Source organism: Hemicordylus capensis, chromosome 2 (assembly GCF_027244095.1).
Source record: "Hemicordylus capensis ecotype Gifberg chromosome 2, rHemCap1.1.pri, whole genome shotgun sequence".
Lineage (NCBI taxonomy): Eukaryota > Metazoa > Chordata > Lepidosauria > Squamata > Cordylidae > Hemicordylus > Hemicordylus capensis.
Window position 1 is genome coordinate 310321043 of NC_069658.1, and position 19309 is coordinate 310340351.

Below are 19309 nucleotides of genomic sequence, written 5' to 3' on the forward strand. Positions count from 1 at the left end.
CACAGCTAGCACAGGCTGCCCCATCCTCTTTAAAGCTGAGTAATGCTCTACATATACAATTTAAATGGGGAACATTCAATGGGGAAAGCATAGAGCAGGCCCTGTTTATGAAGAGCACTGTATGTGCTCCAAACCACTGGATCAGGGAATTTGTTGTTAGAAGAGGAAAGCAGAAGCCCATATGATTTTAGTGTGGAGGAAATATCTGATAAATGGTCTTTTCAAAACCTCACATGATTCACCCAGGCTACATTACTAGACTACACATTTCGGATCATCTCTTAGGCCTAATGTTTTCCTAACAAATTACTGCTGCTTTTCTATAATTCTACAGAGGCTGAAAAGCTATATGTATAGTTTTAACGAGGGGATTCACTAAGTCAAAACTCTGAGAAAACTAATTAGAAAGTCACAGTGTTGGAAGGACACATTTGTGTAAGGGGGGGGGAGAGCGAGAGAGAGAGATTTGCCCATAATCAAAATAATTAAACATTGATGGCAAACACCACCACCTCCTTTAAAATTTTATGTAAGGTTGGAGTTTGTTCTGTATCACAGTTTTTTAAATCAAAAACTTTATTTCAATAGTAGCACTTTTCATAGAATGATGAGACTTCAGTTTTTATGTGTGTGTGTGTGTGTGTATGTATGAAGAACCAAGTATAGGGAGCATAGTATTTGCCTTAGCAATAGAAACATTTCTAAGTTTTGGTTCTTGGTTCCTAGGAGGGAGTTTGGCCTTGCTATCTGCACATGATTTCATGCTATCTGCAAAAGCATACCTTTGGCTAATTGAGATCGGTGTTGATTGCACATCAGCACTCACTTTTCACATGCAACTTGAATACTTTGTCCCACATTTTGCAGCTTCCATTAGTTCAGGAAATAGTTACAATGCTGGAACATCAACACATTTGCAATTGAAGGATTAATCAATGCAAGAGTCACTGTTGTAATACAAAAGGGTCTTAAGCTGTGAAGCTTCCCTGCCCAGTAATCATTTTCCCCCTTTCCCCTTCCAGTGAGACAATTAAATGCAGGAAGTAGGCTTGAACTTTCCTAATCCTCTGGCTAGTTGGGGATGATGGAGCAAACACATCACATTTGCCCATCTGATGCAATCATGACTTTGATAACAGTGATGCTAAGCTGCTGCAAAGTGATCATAATCTTTTAGCTAGACCCAAGAGAAGAAAAGCGATGAGAAATGCTGTAACATAAGGAGAAATAATTTCTCCTATCAGACTTTGTACCTTATTATTGCATACATTTATACATGAAAATACTGCAGGCAAATATCTTCTAGAGAGAGAGAGAGTTGCATGCATACTGTTTCAGTACAAATCTCGGCCTTTTGGCTGGGAAAGCATTCTCTACTAAAGTCATCCATTCCTCTCTTTGCCATACACTATACAGAGTACTCATCTTGTGTTATTTTTATTCAAAGAATGGTTTTGTTGCTTTCAGTGTTGCCCCTTTCTGAGATAAAACTTTGTATATATTATTTGAAAAAACTGTTCACTCCCCTTGGTTCAGCTGCATAAAGGCTTACAAGATTTATTTTGTCCTACTTTATTTGCTTATGGAACACACAATAGGCAACACAACCACTCCGCACTTCCTTTGAATCAAAGGGACTCACTTCTCGTTGCTTCTTACAGTGAGAACTCCTACAATACATTGCATTACATCACCTCTCTATTTGGCTATGATGCATGATTGGCAAGCTCAGCTTTTACAGAATCACAGCATTTTAGAGATGGAAAGGACTTTGCACACCTTCTAGTCCAACCCTTCTGCTCAGAGCTGCTCACGGAACTATTACAGCATCCCTGACAGATAGAGGTCCATCTTGTTCTTGATGTCACTCATGTGCAAAGGTGGCCATTTTAAGCATCATGAAATATGCATGGAACATTATTCTCAAAATTTAAGGGAGAGAAGTAGTATCTGTCAGTCCAGCATATATGATCAATGCTACCCTAACCATATTTGACAAGCTGTGGAACAATGTTTTTGTGAGAGCTTCATTTCTCATTGTACAGCAACATCTTGAGCTGTACTGCATATGTTTCAAAATGGATGAAATTCTCTTAAAATGAAGGGAAGGGCAGTAGACTGCAGAGACATTTGTGTGTTCTTTTGTTCTGCTACACAGGTTCCAATGATTTTGTCATAAAAGGGTGGAGTTGAGGTAGCAAAAGATAAGATAGGAAGAAAAGCATAAAGGGTGCAGTTTTTGTTTCAGTGACTGGTAGGTGATATGTTAAACTGGAAATAGCAGAATTATATATCTTTGAGCTTGACTTTAGCTAGTTGGCCAGAAAGCAAGAATTTTTGTGTGGGTGAAGGACAAAGAGGAATTAAAAATAGGAATGAGTAAAGTTTCCACTTGCTTCACTTAGTGTTTGGGATGTATTGCCTTAAGTGTAGTGTAATGTAATGTTTGAGTAGCATTTGCAGTTCATTGTTATCTTCTCCAGCTTATGAAAGAGAAGACACTCTCTCTCCATTTAATATGGAGTAACCTTCCATAAAATATTTGGAGCAAACCAAAGAAATGATTTGGTGGAGAAGATTGCTAGGTCTTGAGAGTATGCGATCACTTTTTTAGTTGCTGTTTTATTAGAGATGTGGGTTCTGGTTCAGCTGTAGTCCTGCATAACTAGTTATGTGTAACAATTAGTGGTTCCAGATGTGGATGTTCATTCTCATTGGCATCCAAAGCTGCATCAAAAGTTAATTCAACAGGACTCAAGTGAACACGCATCATAATGTGAATCTGTATCCAAATAGGCTTCTGCAGACATGGAATGTTCTTTAGCCCTCTTCAGACACTATCACTGTGAATAGAACTCATGCTTAAAGTTGGGAAAGTACGGAGGAAGTCCCATCTCACTGCTGTCACTCACACCCTCCTGCCCAATGAACACACTCATGGCGTCGACTGAGGTTACAACTCATGGAATTGTCTAGATGTAGGTTGTAGCTCATGGAATCACTCATGAACATACTTATGGTGCCTCCTCCTTCAGACAAATGGCAAAGTGTGTGTGCCCTATGAGAGGAGGTGAGTGACAGTGGCTGGGTGGGACCCTTTCTCGCTATAAGCGTGAGCACTGCTCACACTGATAATGTTTGAAGAGGGCTTTTATGTGCACAGATCTCTCTTGCTAGATTGAGGCAATGGTTTTTGGATCCTAAGATGATATTGGTCACAATTCAGGGAAAGTTTAATATAGTTACACTCCATTGGTTTCAACAAAATCTAAACCCACTTGCAGCCAATCCTATGCATGTGTAGGATATAAGTCTTGATCTTAATAGTACGTATTCCAAATGAATGCTCATAGGGTTTCAGTTGTAATGTATTCAAAGACAATCAAGGGAATAGTGACTGTTAAGAGAATGTGAAGTAATGTACATTTTTGAACAAGGAACAGCTTTGGCATACTTCGTATTGGCAGTGTAAAATACCTGGAAGAGATCTAAGACTTTGAGAGGTAGGAACATTTTTCTTAATGTATTGGGAAGAAGAATCAAGGTTGCGGCTGCAATGTAGTCAAAGAGTCCAAGACTGATTTACAGGATGTCCCAAGATGGAAAGTATGTGAGTTATTAATAGGAAGCTAAACATCACAGTAAAGAGAATCAAATCCCTTCAGGAAACCTACAGATTATTTTTTAAAAACAAGTTCAAGAAAAAATATTAAAAATTATTTCATTATGCATGAAATACTAGGGTCAAAGGGAAAAAAACACACCCCAATATTAAAAAAGCAAAAATTCTGATAAATCTAATGCAAATGTAGAATTTGACACACAAATTACTAAAGACAGGCAAATAATAAAAATTCCCTAAGTAGACTGTGTAAAACTCCAAAATGACATTTCCAATTTGGGTTACTAGAGAGCAGATGAGATTCATTATACATACACAAGTGCAAAGTCTATTCCGCTTAACGTATGCTGATGAAGTTTATGTCAGGGATGGATCTTTGTAAAAAGCTTATGGATACAGTGCAATTGGATTTTCTGGCTTTGTAAAATGCCTCTGTGCTCATGTTGTAGATGTATATATAATTGCTAACAAAATACCCACTAGGAATGTGCAAACAGGATGTGACCCAGGCCACACAGAGGTCAATTGGGGAAGGCCCGAATAGGCAAAAAAAATATTATTATATTATTTTTTTAAATGCTCACAAACCCCAGACCGAACTGGACGGAGGGGGGGTGTTGAGGGGCTGCCGGACCGAACTGGTTCGGGTCTGGACTCAAACCGAACTTGACCAGCCAGTTCCGTGCACACCCCTAATGCCTACCTGTGTCTCTGCTTCTTAAAATCCTGTTGAGCCCTTGCCTCTGTCAGGTAGCGGCTGTAGCTGAGTGGTAGAGCACATGTTTTGCATGCTGAAGGTCCCAGGCTCGGCCCGTAGCATTTCTAGGTAGGGCTGGGGAAAATTTCCCTCAGTCAATGCTGAAAATACCAAGCTCCATGATTATGGTTTTATTTTTCAGTGTATTTGCCACTTTTCTGCATGTGTGCACTCAAGGTAGCTCCCAAAACAATTTAAAATATCTAATATCTACTAGAAACCCAGAATGAAAGAAAAGGCATAGAAACAGTAGAGAGCCATTACCAAAGCGTCCCCATCCTCAGACATCTGTGGCTGAAGGTCTTGCTGAACAATCACCTTTCCACATGCTGCCTAGAGGCTAAAAGAGACTGAGCCAATCAGACCTGCTGGAGGGAATTCTAGAGCTTGGTTGTCTTGTTACATGTGCTCACCAACCTGACCTCAAAATGTGTAGCCACATGGAGCACAAATCCTCTGGAACATCTTATTTCTGACCCAGTTTCCCTTAGCTCCTGGCCTCCAGACCTCCTTTTCTAGGCCATCTGCTTTGGCTAATAAATTTCCTGATCACTTTTGGGACACACAATAGGGTTCCATTCAGAATCCAGAACTATGTTGTTAAAATCCCCACACATGCCAAATAATGGTATACTGCTGCAGGATTGGTCATAGGCCACAGGACATGTGAGATAGTTATTTCGAAGTTCAAGCTGTTTTTTTGCCCAACAACTATTTATTCAGATGACATCAGTTAATATGGAAAGCTTGAACTGTGCTAATCAGTATGAAGTGCGAGAAGTGATTGGTGTATTGGCAGGTCACATCATAAAGCACTCACGACCAACTAATTATCCTATAACTTTCTCCTGTGGAGTTCCTAGAGGGCACCACTGTACCTCTAAGGCAGGGGTGTCAAACTGTGGCCCTCCAGCTGTTGTTGGCCTACAACTCCCATCATCCCCAGTCACCATGGCCAGTAGCCAGAGATGATGGGAGTTGTAGGCCAGCAACATATGGAGGGCCTCAGTTTGACACCCCTGCCCTAAGGTGTGCACATGTGTGTGCACTGACACATTTTTTTAATGTCTGCTCAGTCAATTTTAGATCCCACTCAGGTTGAATCAGGAAGGTCCCACTCTGAATATGCATGCACATATGCTGCCTTGATACTGCCTCCCAGACAGAGGTGCACCTAGGTAATTTTGAAGCCTGGACCTAAAGGTATTTGGAGGCCCCCACCACCACACAAACACAGTATTTTAAACACATTTTTAATAGCAATAGCACTTACATTTATATACCGCTCTATAGCCAGAGCTCTCTAAGCGGTTTACAATGATTTAGCATATTGCCCTCAACATTCTGGGTACTCATTTTACCGACCTCGGAAGGATGGAAGGCTGAGTCAACCTTGAACCCTTGGTCAGGATCGAACTTGTAACCTTCTGATTACAGGGCGGCAGTTTTACCACTGCGCCACCAGTGTGACAACACCACCCGGTACAGACTAAAAGGATATGAGGGTGTGGAGGCCCTGGACTTCAGCCTGGAAGTCCAGAGGTAAGAATGCCTCTGGACTTCTGGACAGAGAATGCCTCTGGAGGTAAGAATGCCTCTCTGAATGTCCAGAACAAAACTAATGTGATGAGCCCTTGTGCTGCCCCCCCCCAAAGGATTGCAGGCTGAAGATACCCAGTTAGAGGACCCACACAAAGCAATTTTATCTGACTGAACAACCTTACCAAGTTTGGTAGGGAAAGATTGCCCATCCTGCTAGTTGTAAATAAATGGAAGTAGTTTTTGAAAGTTCTGAGACAAAGAGAGAGATTATTTACTTTCTTAATATATCTCTTTTTGGACACTGTGTTTAAAGCTACACAGACAACCAATTGGACTCCCCCATGTAGATCACATTGCATTGCAATCTCATGAATATTCTGGAGAGGAAAAGACAATAACCATTTCCCCATTTTAGCATATTGAGGTGAGAGGCAGAAGCATGTACATTCCTTTTGGTTCAACCCCCGTCTCCCCTCTGAACTGCTATATTGTAGGAAAGTCTTTTCTACTAGATGGCAATGCCTTTAGCATCGTTGAGACAGCCGCGTTGTGCAGAAAAATACACTTCCGATTACGAGATTACCATTTTGAGAATAGAATGGGCCCTGAGATGTTGACCATTGCCACCATAGGCTGACCATCTCTGCTCTACTGACAATGTCCCAGAAGAAATAGTGGAGACCATTGCTACCAGTAGTAGAAACATAGCTACAGCAAATACAAAGGATTAGATTGCCTAGATGTTGCAACTTTTCAATCTGTGAAGGTGTCTTTTCTCTGATAAAGTGTACACTTTTCAACTTGGAATCAAAAATACAAGTGTTTTACTGATAAATTTATTCCAATAAATGCACTTTTTTGACCACAAATTTCATCTCACCTGTGTATTAAAAGATCTTGGATCCAAAATATACTATCTTTTTAAACTTAGATATTTGCCGCAGAGCTTCCCAAATATGTAAAAGACATCCCTCTTAGGAGTTCTCATTTAAATTCATGTACATTTTTTTTAAAAAAAATCTCACAATCCCCTGGGTGTAATAATCTCTTTGGCCCTGATCTGTAGACAATGCAATTTGCCTGAATGACATATAATTCAGTAGTAGGTGCTGACTTCATGAAATCACTGCCAGAAGTTATAAATTATATGTGAAATTTAAACCCACTAACCAAATCCATGGGGGGACCAGATAGACTCTTGTTCAATAATTGTTCTTGTGGCATTTGGTCTATAATTAAGCTCATAATTTCCCAGGAAGTCAGTTGCTCTCAGTGTTTAGAAAAGAAAGTGCTTTCTCTCATCCAGTTCTGCCATATCTAGATGTTTTCAATAAGCAGCAAAGCTAAACTGTTCAGTGCAAAAGTTCCCTTTCATGTGTGATTGTGTGTGTGTGTGGATGTCTACTTCTCTGGTGGTGGCGTGGGGTGGGGGAGAAAGTTAAAGGATGTCTAAAGAGGGTGCAAGAGCAAGAAATAGAATAGGGGTTGGGGAGCTCATGGCTTGGGGTCAGTTTCCCTGTTTCCACCCTAGCATATTATGGGCTGCCTGGTTTTTCAGATTTGGCTGCAGTGGTCCCTCTACTTACGAAATTAATCCGTTCCGAATGCACATTTGTAAGTCGAAAAATTCGTAAGTCGAAAAGCGGTTTCCCATAGGAATGCATTGGGAACGGATTAATGCGTTCCGGAGCCTAGAAAAAAGACCCAGACCCCCAGTAAGGCTTGCAAACTGCACAGGAACATTTCTTTTCAAGAATAAACAGGCAGTAAACAGGCAGGCAAGTCAAGGAAACTGCATGCAAAATTTGTAAGTCGAGGAAACCCCATCTAAAAATTTGTAAGTCGAAAAAACCGCATCTAAAACCGGATCTAAAACTGCCGTTTGTAACTCGAAAAATACTTATGTCGAGTAGTTTGTAAGTCGAGGGACCACTTTTCCAATGTGCATAGGCAGTCAAATGTTTTCCACTCGATGCTTAAAGGAGTTGGGTGCAGAAAGAATGCTTTGGGGTTTTTCCCCCCGCAAGGAAAGCAGTGAGATGTTATCAACCCCTGTATATGGGAGAGGAATGAGGCACCCATAATGTCCCTAATTCACTTAAAGTGAAGGCTGCCAGAGAATTCAGCCAGAGCTCATTCCCAGCTCTCTCTATGTGGGGGTTAGAAATTAAAGGGTTTTGTAGGAGACACAGCCAGGAGGGCTTGTAAGTTTTATCACCTCATACACAGTCTCAGCCACTGGAGGGAGCAAAACCAGCATATACCCTAAGGAAAAGAGTAGAGCATGACACCGTTGGATTGAAAATGATAACTGCTATGAAGCAATACTATTGCACTGCTCAGTTAGGAGGGTACAAGCGTAATAGCTGTGCTTTTTTATGTTTGTTTTTGTAGGTTAATACAGTAAGAACAGGAATGGGGGAAAAATGCATTGTTCCAGTGTCTTGCCCAATGCCAGCTGCATTAACTCCTGGAGTTTCACCATCCATGCCAGTGCCTATGCCAGGTACTTCCCTTTCTGGCACAATAAAACCTTATATGATGCCTCTTTGTCAATATGGAGGAGTTTTCCCTACACCTGTTTTTGGAGTGCAGTGGCCAGGCCCGACGGCGCAGCCTGGGACTGGAGGAGGCCGGAGCGTGGCACAGTTTCCAGCTCTGGGCAAAACTGGCTTGCCGCTCTTCCCAGTGCCTCTGCAGCAACCTGCTGTCAGCCCCCCAGGCCCTAACTTGAGAATAACCTAGCTTTGCCACCGCCTGACAGCCGATGGTGGTTTCCAAAATGTGTAAATGCAGAGTGTCTGAGAGCCTATATGCAGCTATGTGTTTACCTGCCTGCACTTTGTTCAGGCCTGCTAGTGCACACAGCCACACACGGCATCAAGCAATCACTGTGAAATGTTTTCACACCGATTAGTTTGTTCTCATGGCAATATTTGCTTCTCCTTCATTGCCGAAGACACTTGATTTTGTGCTCTGGTGTTTGAAACTGCAACCTTCAATATTGATGTACTTGAATTGATGGTTAGACAACTGTATTAATACTGCAGGAGTATAGTGCCTTGAATTCAAGCTTTTCAGTTCTAGCTGGAAAGATGTTTAAAAAAAGACTTTGAAAGGTGTATTTTATTTACAATCTGCTTGTGTGGGGTTATATCTTAATATTTTTATTTGCAAAAAGTATAAATATATATATGTGTATATATATATATATATATAAAAATTGAAAGTTTACATTTGAGACTCTTGACCAGTTTTGTTCCATTTTCTCCTGTAAATGCTTTTATTTCAACTGGTAGTAAAATGATGAGTTTAAACTGGTAGTTTAAATGTTTATGGGGAGTTCTTAGACCTATATGGATCAAAGTCTCTCTTAATTTGAATAAAGCATAATGAAATGAACAACTTTGTTTTTAAAATAGGAGCATTTACAGGAGCTTTAAAGTAAATGGTTGTATATATGTGTGCAGGTAATAGCTTCGGGCAGTGCAATTCACTTTGCTATGCAGTCTTTCTGGAAAAGCTGTTACAAGTAACAACTTCTGTTTCTATTTGAAATTGCAAATTGGCGGGCAAATGCCCCCCCCCCCGGCCTCTTGTTTAGCTGCAGAATTTCTCCTCTTCTGAACAAACTATGTAATTGAGTTAAATTACAAATCCATGCATGTTTCATATGTTAAATAAACCTAATCAGAATCTTGATTATAGGAGAGCCCATCCCAAAGTTACTATAAGAGCTATGTAAGTACAGAACTTTGCTTGCATGTTATCTGCCTTTATTCCATCAGTGGTCCTAGTCCAGAACAATCTTTTATCACTGCAATGCATACAGTATTCTCACTGAAATGGAATTAAAATTGACGCTTTCTTTCAACACTCTCCCTCCTTTTCAGTACCAATGAGTAGATATGGTGTTTGGCCACATCTGCATTTCTTTTTTCACATTTGAACTCAGTTTGCACTGTAGGTAGAATGGCACTCTTTCCTGTTTGATGTATGCATTTTGTTTTAGTTTGATCTGCTTTTCTATGCGTGGAATTTGCACCTCCACTTCTCAGTCTAAAGGTACAAGGTATCCTCTTAGATTGATTTTCATATTGGTAAGTCTCTATTTGCTTGGCGGGGTGGGAGTGGGGAAGAAGGACAGACATAATGGCACACCTAACAAAACCATTCCAGCGGCTAAGTTGATGGCACCCTGCTCTCTTGCTCTCTCTCTCTCTTTATGGCAATGACATTTTGGAACTACTTACCTGCTGAAGGGACGGAGCTGTCCTGTGCTGCCAGTCTGTGAATTGCATAGATCCTATTGTAATTCTTGAGCAGTAAGAACTGTCTGAAATATTATGTTGGTATCATTTAGCTTATATTTTCCATCAATTCAGTTAGAATTGGATTTTGTAGAATATGATGCAGAGTCTTCTGCCTGGGCAAAATACTTACTGTAGTAAGAGATTTCTGTTCTCTGTTAACATAACATGTATCTTTCATTTGTTTGAGACTTTATTTTAGATTCATGTCTGTATGCTTTATGAGCAAAACATGGAAAATCTGTTCTCACCATTTCCCCCTCAGCTTTGCACTGACACCTGCAGTTTGTTGCTATTGCCTGTTGTATAGTCCATCCCCTTATATACTGACAGTCAGTGGCACTAATCCCACCCCAAGAGATTGTATATATTAAAGAGAAGTAAGAAAAATAAACATTTTTGTGCTTGAAAAAGTTGTGGAAAACCCAGTGTGTTACTAAATTCTCAAATATTTCAAGTATTCCAGATTACACAAGATAGTGGAGCACTTCGATTATCCCTTTTCTCATAGTTTCAGAATTGGCTTGATTGTTAAATGTGGCACATGTTGCCCATTCTTCACTAAGATGTTTCCAACTGGGAGGATAACTAGCCTCAAACTATGGCTTTCCATTTGTACCACTTCAGTTATGACCTTGGACTTCAAGTTGTGCCATCATTTGTGAAATATACAGAGATCCTACGTATGTACACAGATATTATTGTTCTAATTTGTATTCTTAGATACATTCTGTTCCTGAAATAATATTGTTGTAGTTTCCGCACCACTTAGTTTATCACATAGTGAGGCTATTCTCATGCACATGCAAAACCGGGCTAAGGGAGTCCAGCCCGGTTTTGTACACATGTGTGAACCGCCAGGATCGGGCCAAAGTAGCCTCCCTCTAAAATGAAGTTAAGGGAGCAAGCGCTTCCTTAACTTCAATTTGTTTTAATGGCTGGTGCACTTTGCGGGGGGTACCCCAATAATGCACCATGCACTTGCACAGTGCATTATTGGTGCTCTGGTAGGTGAGGCAACACACAGTGGCACGCCCCTGCACCCTGACCCCTGGAGATGCTAGGCAAGCCACCAGTTGTCTGAGCAGGCAATCCGCCCCCCCCCCCAGGTAAGGCACGGAGATTGTCTGCGGGGAAGGTAAGTTAAACCTGCCTCCCCCACAGACCAGCCTGGAGCTCTTCTCACCAATCGTGAAAAGTATTTACTCCATCTGGGAGTGTTTACTCAAAAAGAAGCACCTCAAGAATTATGTAATACTTTACTGATGTATTTATGATACTTATTACTGTGATACTTTACACAACAAGAAGTGTGGTACTTTAAGCTACTGGGGTGCATGAAGAGTGTCTCTATGATCATTGCCAATAGTCAGGGAATAGCATCCTATCAATAACCAGTGAGGTTCAGTTACCACTGAACTTCCGTCACCAAAGATATAAAACGTATTGTACAGTTAAGAAGCATTCTCCTTGGGGCAGGAAAAAAAACACTACAGTGAAAATACTTACTATAGAACTAACGGAAAGGGAGTGGTGTTACATAGGAACATAGGAAGCTGCCATATATCAAGTCAGTCCATTGGACCATCTAGCTCAGCATTGTATCTACACAGACTGGCAGCGGCTTCTCCAAGGTTGCAGACAGGAGTCTCTCTCAGCCCTATATTGGAGATGCCAGGGAGGGAACCTGGAACCTAGATGCTCTTCTCAGAGCGGCTCCATCCCCCAAGGGAAATCTTTTGCAGTGCTCACACAGTGCAAAACACACACACACCTTTGAGAGATTAACAGTCACTTGGGGCAGGAATATTAAACAGCAGCAGCAAAATTTATGCTGCAACAAAAAAGTCAACAAAAATGCTGCAACAAAAAGTCAACAAAAACAAATATATTCAATCCAGGAAACAACTTAAGGTTTGGACATAGTTGTCAGCTATGTAGAATCCTCTCTAACTTGTTTTGTAGACTTGATTTTTGTCTTTTACAATTCAGTAGTATAATTGACTGGACAATTATTAACCCTTTCAATCTGGCTTCTGTCTCAGTTTTGGGACCAAGATCGCTTGGGTTGCTTTAGTGGATGACTCATGCTGGCAACTGAGTAGAGGAAGTACATCCCTGTTGGTTCTGTGGGATCTCTCAGCAGCATTGACTATTATATCCTTATGGAACACCCCACAGGATCAGTTCCAGAACATGTCACTGAGAGACTCCTATTTGACGCCTTGGCCATGCCTGTGGTGTCTCATGTCCCCCAGAGGACAAACTCCTTACCCCACAGTGTGTCTTCCAGTTACCTTCTGAGCTGCCCTTGGCTGCTGCCCACCCTAATAAGGGCCAGGAGGACAGAAGCCCAATGGGTGAGGCTCTCATCCCTACTATTCAGGTAGCCCAGCCCAGGTGTAAGGTGGAAACCACAATTAGCGTGAGCTCAGCCCCACATAACAAACAGCCTGAGAAAAGGAGGAAAACAGCATAGAAGCCTCAGCCTGTCCCTTCCTCCCATCCAGAAGGGAAAGTGGGAAGTAGAAGCAAATGCCAAACTTCTTGCCCCACAGCAGATCTTCCAGTTAACTTCTGAGCTGCCCCCATGAGCAGGAGGACCCTGGGTTTTGGGGTTTTTTAATGTTTACATTTTATATCCCGTTCTTCCTCCAAGGAGCCCAGAGCTGTGTACTACATACTTAGGTTTCTCCTCACAACAACCCTGTGAAGTAGGTTAGGCTGAGAGAGAAGTGACTGGCCTAGAGTCACTCAGCAAGTATCATAGCTGAATGGGGATTTGAACTTGGGTCTCCCTGGTCATAGTCCAGCACTCTAACCACTACACCACGCTGGCTCCGTGGTGGAGTTAACTTTGCTGCATTTAATTTAACTCTGTAATTATTCTTCCACTAGTTGGTGGATACAAAACCAAGACTTGGTGGACATGCTGAACATTAGATCAGTTCTTAAATTGTTACTTTCATGTTTAAAAACATGAGTTGATATTTGGAAAAACTGTATTACATCTGCTTGAAAATCACAACAGAAAATGTGATTTTCAGGAAAATGTGGGAATTTCCTCCCACTTGGTTTCCTGATGATGTTTGCTACCTTATTGTATGTCTCTGCAACTATAAGGGATAAAAATGATGTAACATGGAACTGTGGGTCCAATGGACCCGTGGTTCCGCACCCCTTCCCCCTGCTCCCCCATCTGCATTCAGATGTTGGGAAGAGGGGCCTCTCTGCAGTCAGCAAGACTGCAGCGAGGCGGGGAAGCTGGCTGTGCGGGCTTCCTTCTTTCCTGAAGGACAGCCCACACAGCCAATAGCAGCCGGAGCGAGGGAGGAACTTCCTCACTCAACTCTGGTTTGGGACAAGGCTAACAGCAGTGCCAGCATTCAGATGTAACGCTGGCCCTGCCAAACCAGAGGTTGGGACAATGAAACTTCAAAGTGAAGGTAACAAATGGAGTTTGGGGAGGGAAATGGTGGGTCTGTTTTTTCCTTTAACTGCAGTTTGCCATGTTTGGATGTTTGTTTAATGAAACCGGAGATGAAGGGACCTCCAGTTTCATGTTATGTCTGAACCCAGCCCGTGTCTTTAAAAGAAAGCAGGGATTCCGTTAATTCAAAAAAGCACCTACATGCCATATAAAAGTACGTTGGAGTTTGTACATTCGTTTGAAGTTGTGATTTAGTCTACATTTGTGTTTGTTATTGCTTTAAGATTGCATACTGCCTAGGATGTTTTCTGAACAGAAAGGTCACTTATAATTTTTAAAAATAAAAAATAAGTGATATCTAGGCCATGTATTTCCTACCACTGAAAATAATGGCTGACAGCTAAAGGTTATTCACATGACCAGGAGGTGTGGAGAGCAGGCGGGGGTGGGGGGCAGGCTGCACAAAACTTACCTTTTTCCCCAGATGAGCCTGAAATGGTGGTGGGATGCATGGACCACACTCCCACACTGCTACACAAAGCACGGATCTCCAGAGCTCAGGACGATGTGTCCCGGCCTCCACGTATACCACAATGCAATGTGTGATGAGCGAGGTGCATCGGGGGACACCCCAATGTGATGGGCACTCTAGGCTTCCATCTCTATATCTGCGTAGGCTGCAAGCAGTCCGAGCACACACATGACCCCAGCGCCGGGGTTACGGGTGCACTCGTGCCCTTAACCTCAGCTAAAGGCCAAGGTAAAAAGCTGTGGCAGGAGGGCAGCGCCAGGATCCACTCAGATTCCGGTACTTCACACTTGCAGCCTAACCCAGGCTTCCTGTGTGAATACCCTTCTAGACTCAGTGCTGATGTTGTAAGGGAGAGCTTATTTAAAAAACCAAGCTCTCCTCTGAAGCCCACTGTGTTGGGAATTCTCTCTGGTAAGCCAAACCCTTTTTCATTATAGCAGGGTGCACAGAGGCACAACACAGCGGAATTTAGTTAGGCATGCGTGTATGCTGAGAGTAAAGTAACTTGGAGCCAGTTCATTGTTTCAAATCAATATAATTAGTATTTATTAGAGAACTCCATTCTAGATAGGAAAGTGAGGAGATTGGATCTCTAATCTATCTATCTAGCTGGATGCAGATGGATTCTGCATCTCTGCACACATGGTGCAGGGAGAGAGGAACTTGCATGTTGCAAGGTAGAAGAAAGGGAAGAGAAGGGAAGAGGAAGGAAGTGGCTGGAAGGAAGGAAGGAAGTCCCTGAGATTAGCAATCTACATATCAAAGGGATAGTGTCAGAGTAGTAGAAAAGAGATGACCAGTGTCTTAACCCTCTAGCCCTCTGACTCACTAGTCTGTCCTCCTATGTCATCGAGACAAGAGACAGCATATAATCCTTCACTTCCAACACACTGTGGCTCTTGAAAATATGCTCCTGAGGATTGCATGACCTCCAGGGAATATTTTCAATAAACACAGTGGGCTTCAGAAGGAAGATATCAGTCAAAATCGCTCCTCCTCCATAATGTCAGTGCTGCATTAATCTGGATGTCAACCAGTTGTGGGTTTTTTTGGTTTTTTTTTTTAATGTTATGCATGTTTATTATTAAATTCTGTCTTTCAAAAATTTTGTTCCATCTCTCTTCATTCTGGTTGGCTATGACTCATACTCCATGTAAAAGCAAGATATATAGATATAGATATATTTAAAGGGATAATACTTGTGCTCCGTTTTAAATAGAATGGCAATGGGGTTTGAGTGAGAATTACGGAGAAGTTCAAATGGAAGGATTTGAAGACTGGCTTTTTACACTTTTAGTGTATTATCTGAAATGAGAATTTATGTCTCTCACACAATGAGATATGTGAACTTGTATCTGTATTTGGTGTATTTACACCTCACAGCAGGTAACATGTGCAAGTTCCACTTCTGGATGTTATAGAAAAAAGAAACAGGTTGGCTCTGGAATTCCGATAGCTCATGATAGACTTACTGCTCAGAACTTACCATGATCAGGTCATGATGAAAGAATAAATAGTTGTCAGCTTAGAAGCTCAGCTCTGTGCTTGTGGCTGCAACTGCTGTACTCATGGCAACTACGTTTCTTGGTGGGTGCTTGACTGCATGATGTTGATGACAATGATGAAGTCGATGATGATGTTGATTATCATTCATTCATTCATTCATTCAATTTATATACCACTCTTCCTAAAGTGGCTCAGGATGGTATACATTAAATCAAAAACACAAAATAAAATAAAAATCAGAAAACATTTAAACCAGATTAATACTCATTGAAATTATAATTCAAACTAGATATCGCTGAAAGCCAGGCTAAATGGATAGGCTCTCCTGAATGGCACAGATATAAGAAGACAATATCCATGGGGAGCTTGTTCCACAACCAAAAGGCAACAACTGAGAAGGCCTGATCCCAGGTTGCCACCAGATGAACTGGGGGCACATGAAGACAGACCCCTGCTGATGATCTTACTGAGCAGTGGAGATCTTGTAGAGAAGGACACTCTCAGGTAACCCTGACCTAAGCCATTCAGAGCTTTAAAGATGATAACCAGCACGTGTACTTTGCCTGGAAACATATTGGCAGCCAGTGCAACTGTTTAAGAGCAGGCATAATGTGGTCTCTCCCAGGTAAGACCTGAGTCCAAGAGCACTCCCAAGCTATGAACCTGTTCTTTCTCGGGGAGTGTAACCTCATCCAGAATGGGAATTCTATCCTATCTTTCAAATTACAACCCCCAGCAATGAGCACCTGCATCTTGCTTGCTTAAACTCAGCTTCAGTTTATTATCCTTCATCTAGCCCATTACTGCCTGAAGACAGGCGTTTAAGGGGCTAATTCCATTTCCTGATATTGATAAGGAGAAATAGATATGGGTTGTCAGAGTATTGATAACACCCTGCACCAAATCCACTGATGACCTCACCCAACGACTTCATGTAGATATTAAAAAGCATTGATGACAGAATGGAGCCCCGAGGGACTCCATATAACAGCTCCTATTTCGAAGAGCAACTGTCTCCAAGCACCACCATCTGGAATCTACCTGAGAGATAGGAACGGAACCACTGCAGAGCAGTGCCCCCTATTCCCAACTCCCCCAGGTGACCCAGAAGGATACCATGGTTGATGGTATTGAAAATCGCTGAGAGATCCAAAAGAACCAGCAGAGTCACCCTCTCTGACAATTCCCTGGCGAATGTCATCTATCAAGCCAAACTAAGCCTTCTCAACCCCATAGCCTGCTGTAAATCCAGTTTGAAATGGGTCAAGATAATCAGCTTCCTACAAAACTGCTTGCAGCTGGTCAGCCCCCACCCTCTCAATCATCTTACCCAATTATGGGAGGTTGGCGACTGGCCTATAATTATCCATCACCATGGGATCAAGAGTGGGCTTCTTAAGAAGGGGTCTAACCACTGCCTCCTTCAAACCAAGGTGGCATCCTGTACTCCCTCAGTGAGGTATTAATGATATCAACTAGGCCAGCTCCAACAAACTCCCTGCAAGATGAAATCAGCCACATTGGACAAGGATCCAAACAGGTGGTAGGCCATACCACTCCAAGCAGCTAGTCCACATCCTCAGCAGTCACAAACTCCAGCAAGAGGGATTGCTGGACACCTCCCTAACTGGCCCTGCAGAAATATTGGTCCAGATCAGCTCAAATGCAAGATATTTTATTTGCAAATAACTCAATTGAACGAATCATTGAATGCGTAAATGGCATGCACAGATGCCATTCATGCCACCTGCAGGCTACTGGGAACAGGAAAGTTTTCTGTTCCTAATCAGGCAACAGCCATAGCATGGCTTTTCAGAACAGACTTCATGGCTGTTTAATATGGACAGTGCCACAGTGGGTGGGGTGGGTGGGTGGAGAAGGAGAGTCAGAGGGGCAGATAAGACCTGCCTTCCTCCTTTTAAAGTGCCCACTCTCTACCACCACCCCTCCTAATGCATGAAATGCTACATGCACATCCCTATTTTGAAGAGGGTTGGAGAGGACACTTAGGAGTAATTGTGTCTACTGCCATGGTAAGTTCCCTATTCCAGGTATCCACCAGAGCATTGACAAAATCACCAGCAGAAACAACTCAAAAACCGTCCAAGGCCCTTTGGAATCCTACTGAATCCAACAGCCTTCTCGGGCAGACCACTCTAATAGGTCCATCACCTTGCAGGGGTCAAACGTGACTGTGAGACCAACCTTAACCAGGAATAAGGATGTGTGAACCAGCTTGCAGTCATAATGGCACATGAGCCCACATAAATGGCCAGGAAGCATGATCCTCAAAAATGACCGAAATGACCCCAAAATGGGCCGAATGGCCCATAGAAGACCAAGGACTGGAGGGGGGAGGGGGAACCTCCAGAGACACACACACCCTGCCATGGCTGTGGTAGCACCCCCAGAGGCCGCTGGACCTGGTGGTAAGGTTTATTTTATTTTATTTTTATTTTTTTACTTTTAGAATCCCAAACTAGCTCGAATTTGAGCTGAGTTGGGGTTCTAGTTCAGGGGCAGAAAACCAAACATGCCCAGTCCAGTTCAAGTCCAGCTTGGAATTGAACTGAACAGGGCAAACCGGTTTAGTGCACACCCCTAACCAGGAAGTGGTCCATCCATGACAATGGAGAAACTACAGGAGACCCCACCCACCCACGGAACACCCCCCCCCAATCCAAGCAAAAAACCAAATCCAGCATGTGATCAGCAACATGTGTAGGTCTAAGGACTAATTGGGATAGGTCCATAGTTGTCATGGCTGCTATGAAGTCCTGAGCAGCACCAGACAAGCCAGCCTCAAAGTGGACATTGAAATCACCCAGCACCAAAAGCCTAAGTGACTCCAACACCAACTCAGCAACTAGCTCCTTCAGCTTAGTTAGGAAGTCTGTTCAGCAGCAGGGTGGACAGTACACCAGCATAATCCCCAATCTATCCCAAGTCCTCAACCTAAGGTACACACACAGGGTCCTCTCACAGGGAGATGATGTTTTTATAGATTACAGCCACTCCACCACCACCACCCTGCCCACTTCCCCTAACCACCTCAGCAACAGAGTACCCTGGGGGAAGATGTTGGGCCCATATAGGACCACTAGCCTCCCCCAACCATGTCTCAATTATACAAACCAGGTTCGCTTTTTCATCCACAATCAAATCATGGACTATTTCAATCTTATTTTGTACTGACCTGGCATTACAAAGGAGCATGATTAAGTTCAGTGGGGAGTTGGAACTACCCCATGAGGCCTGAGAGCTGACAGGGCAGTCTTGATGATGATGATAATTTGATTTTGCCCATCCCCATAGAATTTCTCAGTACTGGTTTGAATGGTGGCCTAGAAAATTACAGGTCATTGTTGGCAAATGAATCAGATAGATGAATCCATCAGGAGAAGCTGTCATGGACAGAAGGAAGGAAGAGAAGTGGTTGTGTGCACCAGCTCCCAATTCATAGGAAATGTGATGGAAGTGTTGTACGCCTGACACCACTGGAAGAACTCTGCTAGCTGGCATCTTTCCTTTCCTTTCCAGAGCCTTGCTCTGAAGATTTTGAATTATAGAAGACAAGATCCAGTCTGATACCACGTTCTGAAATACTTAG

The 19309-nt window shown here is 42.6% G+C and overlaps 1 protein-coding gene and 1 long non-coding RNA gene across 11 annotated transcripts in view; one reads left to right on the forward strand and one right to left on the reverse strand.

Annotated features, from left to right (window-relative positions):
• WNK2 (WNK lysine deficient protein kinase 2) overlaps window positions 1–19309 on the forward strand; it is a 192612-nt gene that overhangs the window by 171461 nt on the left and 1842 nt on the right. For 6 of the 10 annotated variants that reach the window (XM_053290472.1, XM_053290473.1, XM_053290470.1 and 3 more), the window contains one exon: window positions 8316–9795. The exons of 1 other annotated variant lie outside the window; for it this stretch is intronic. In XM_053290472.1, the coding sequence (XP_053146447.1) occupies window positions 8316–8666 (351 nt within the window). In that variant the 3' untranslated portion in view covers window positions 8667–9795. Of the gene's footprint in view, window positions 1–8315; window positions 9796–15988; window positions 16204–19309 lie in introns of those variants that run through there. 3 more of the 10 variants (XR_008315133.1, XM_053290475.1, XM_053290474.1) reach the window with 3 other exon arrangements.
• Window positions 1–19309, reverse strand: part of LOC128342732 (uncharacterized) — an 80248-nt gene that overhangs the window by 30366 nt on the left and 30573 nt on the right. The gene's annotated exons all lie outside the window — the stretch shown is intronic.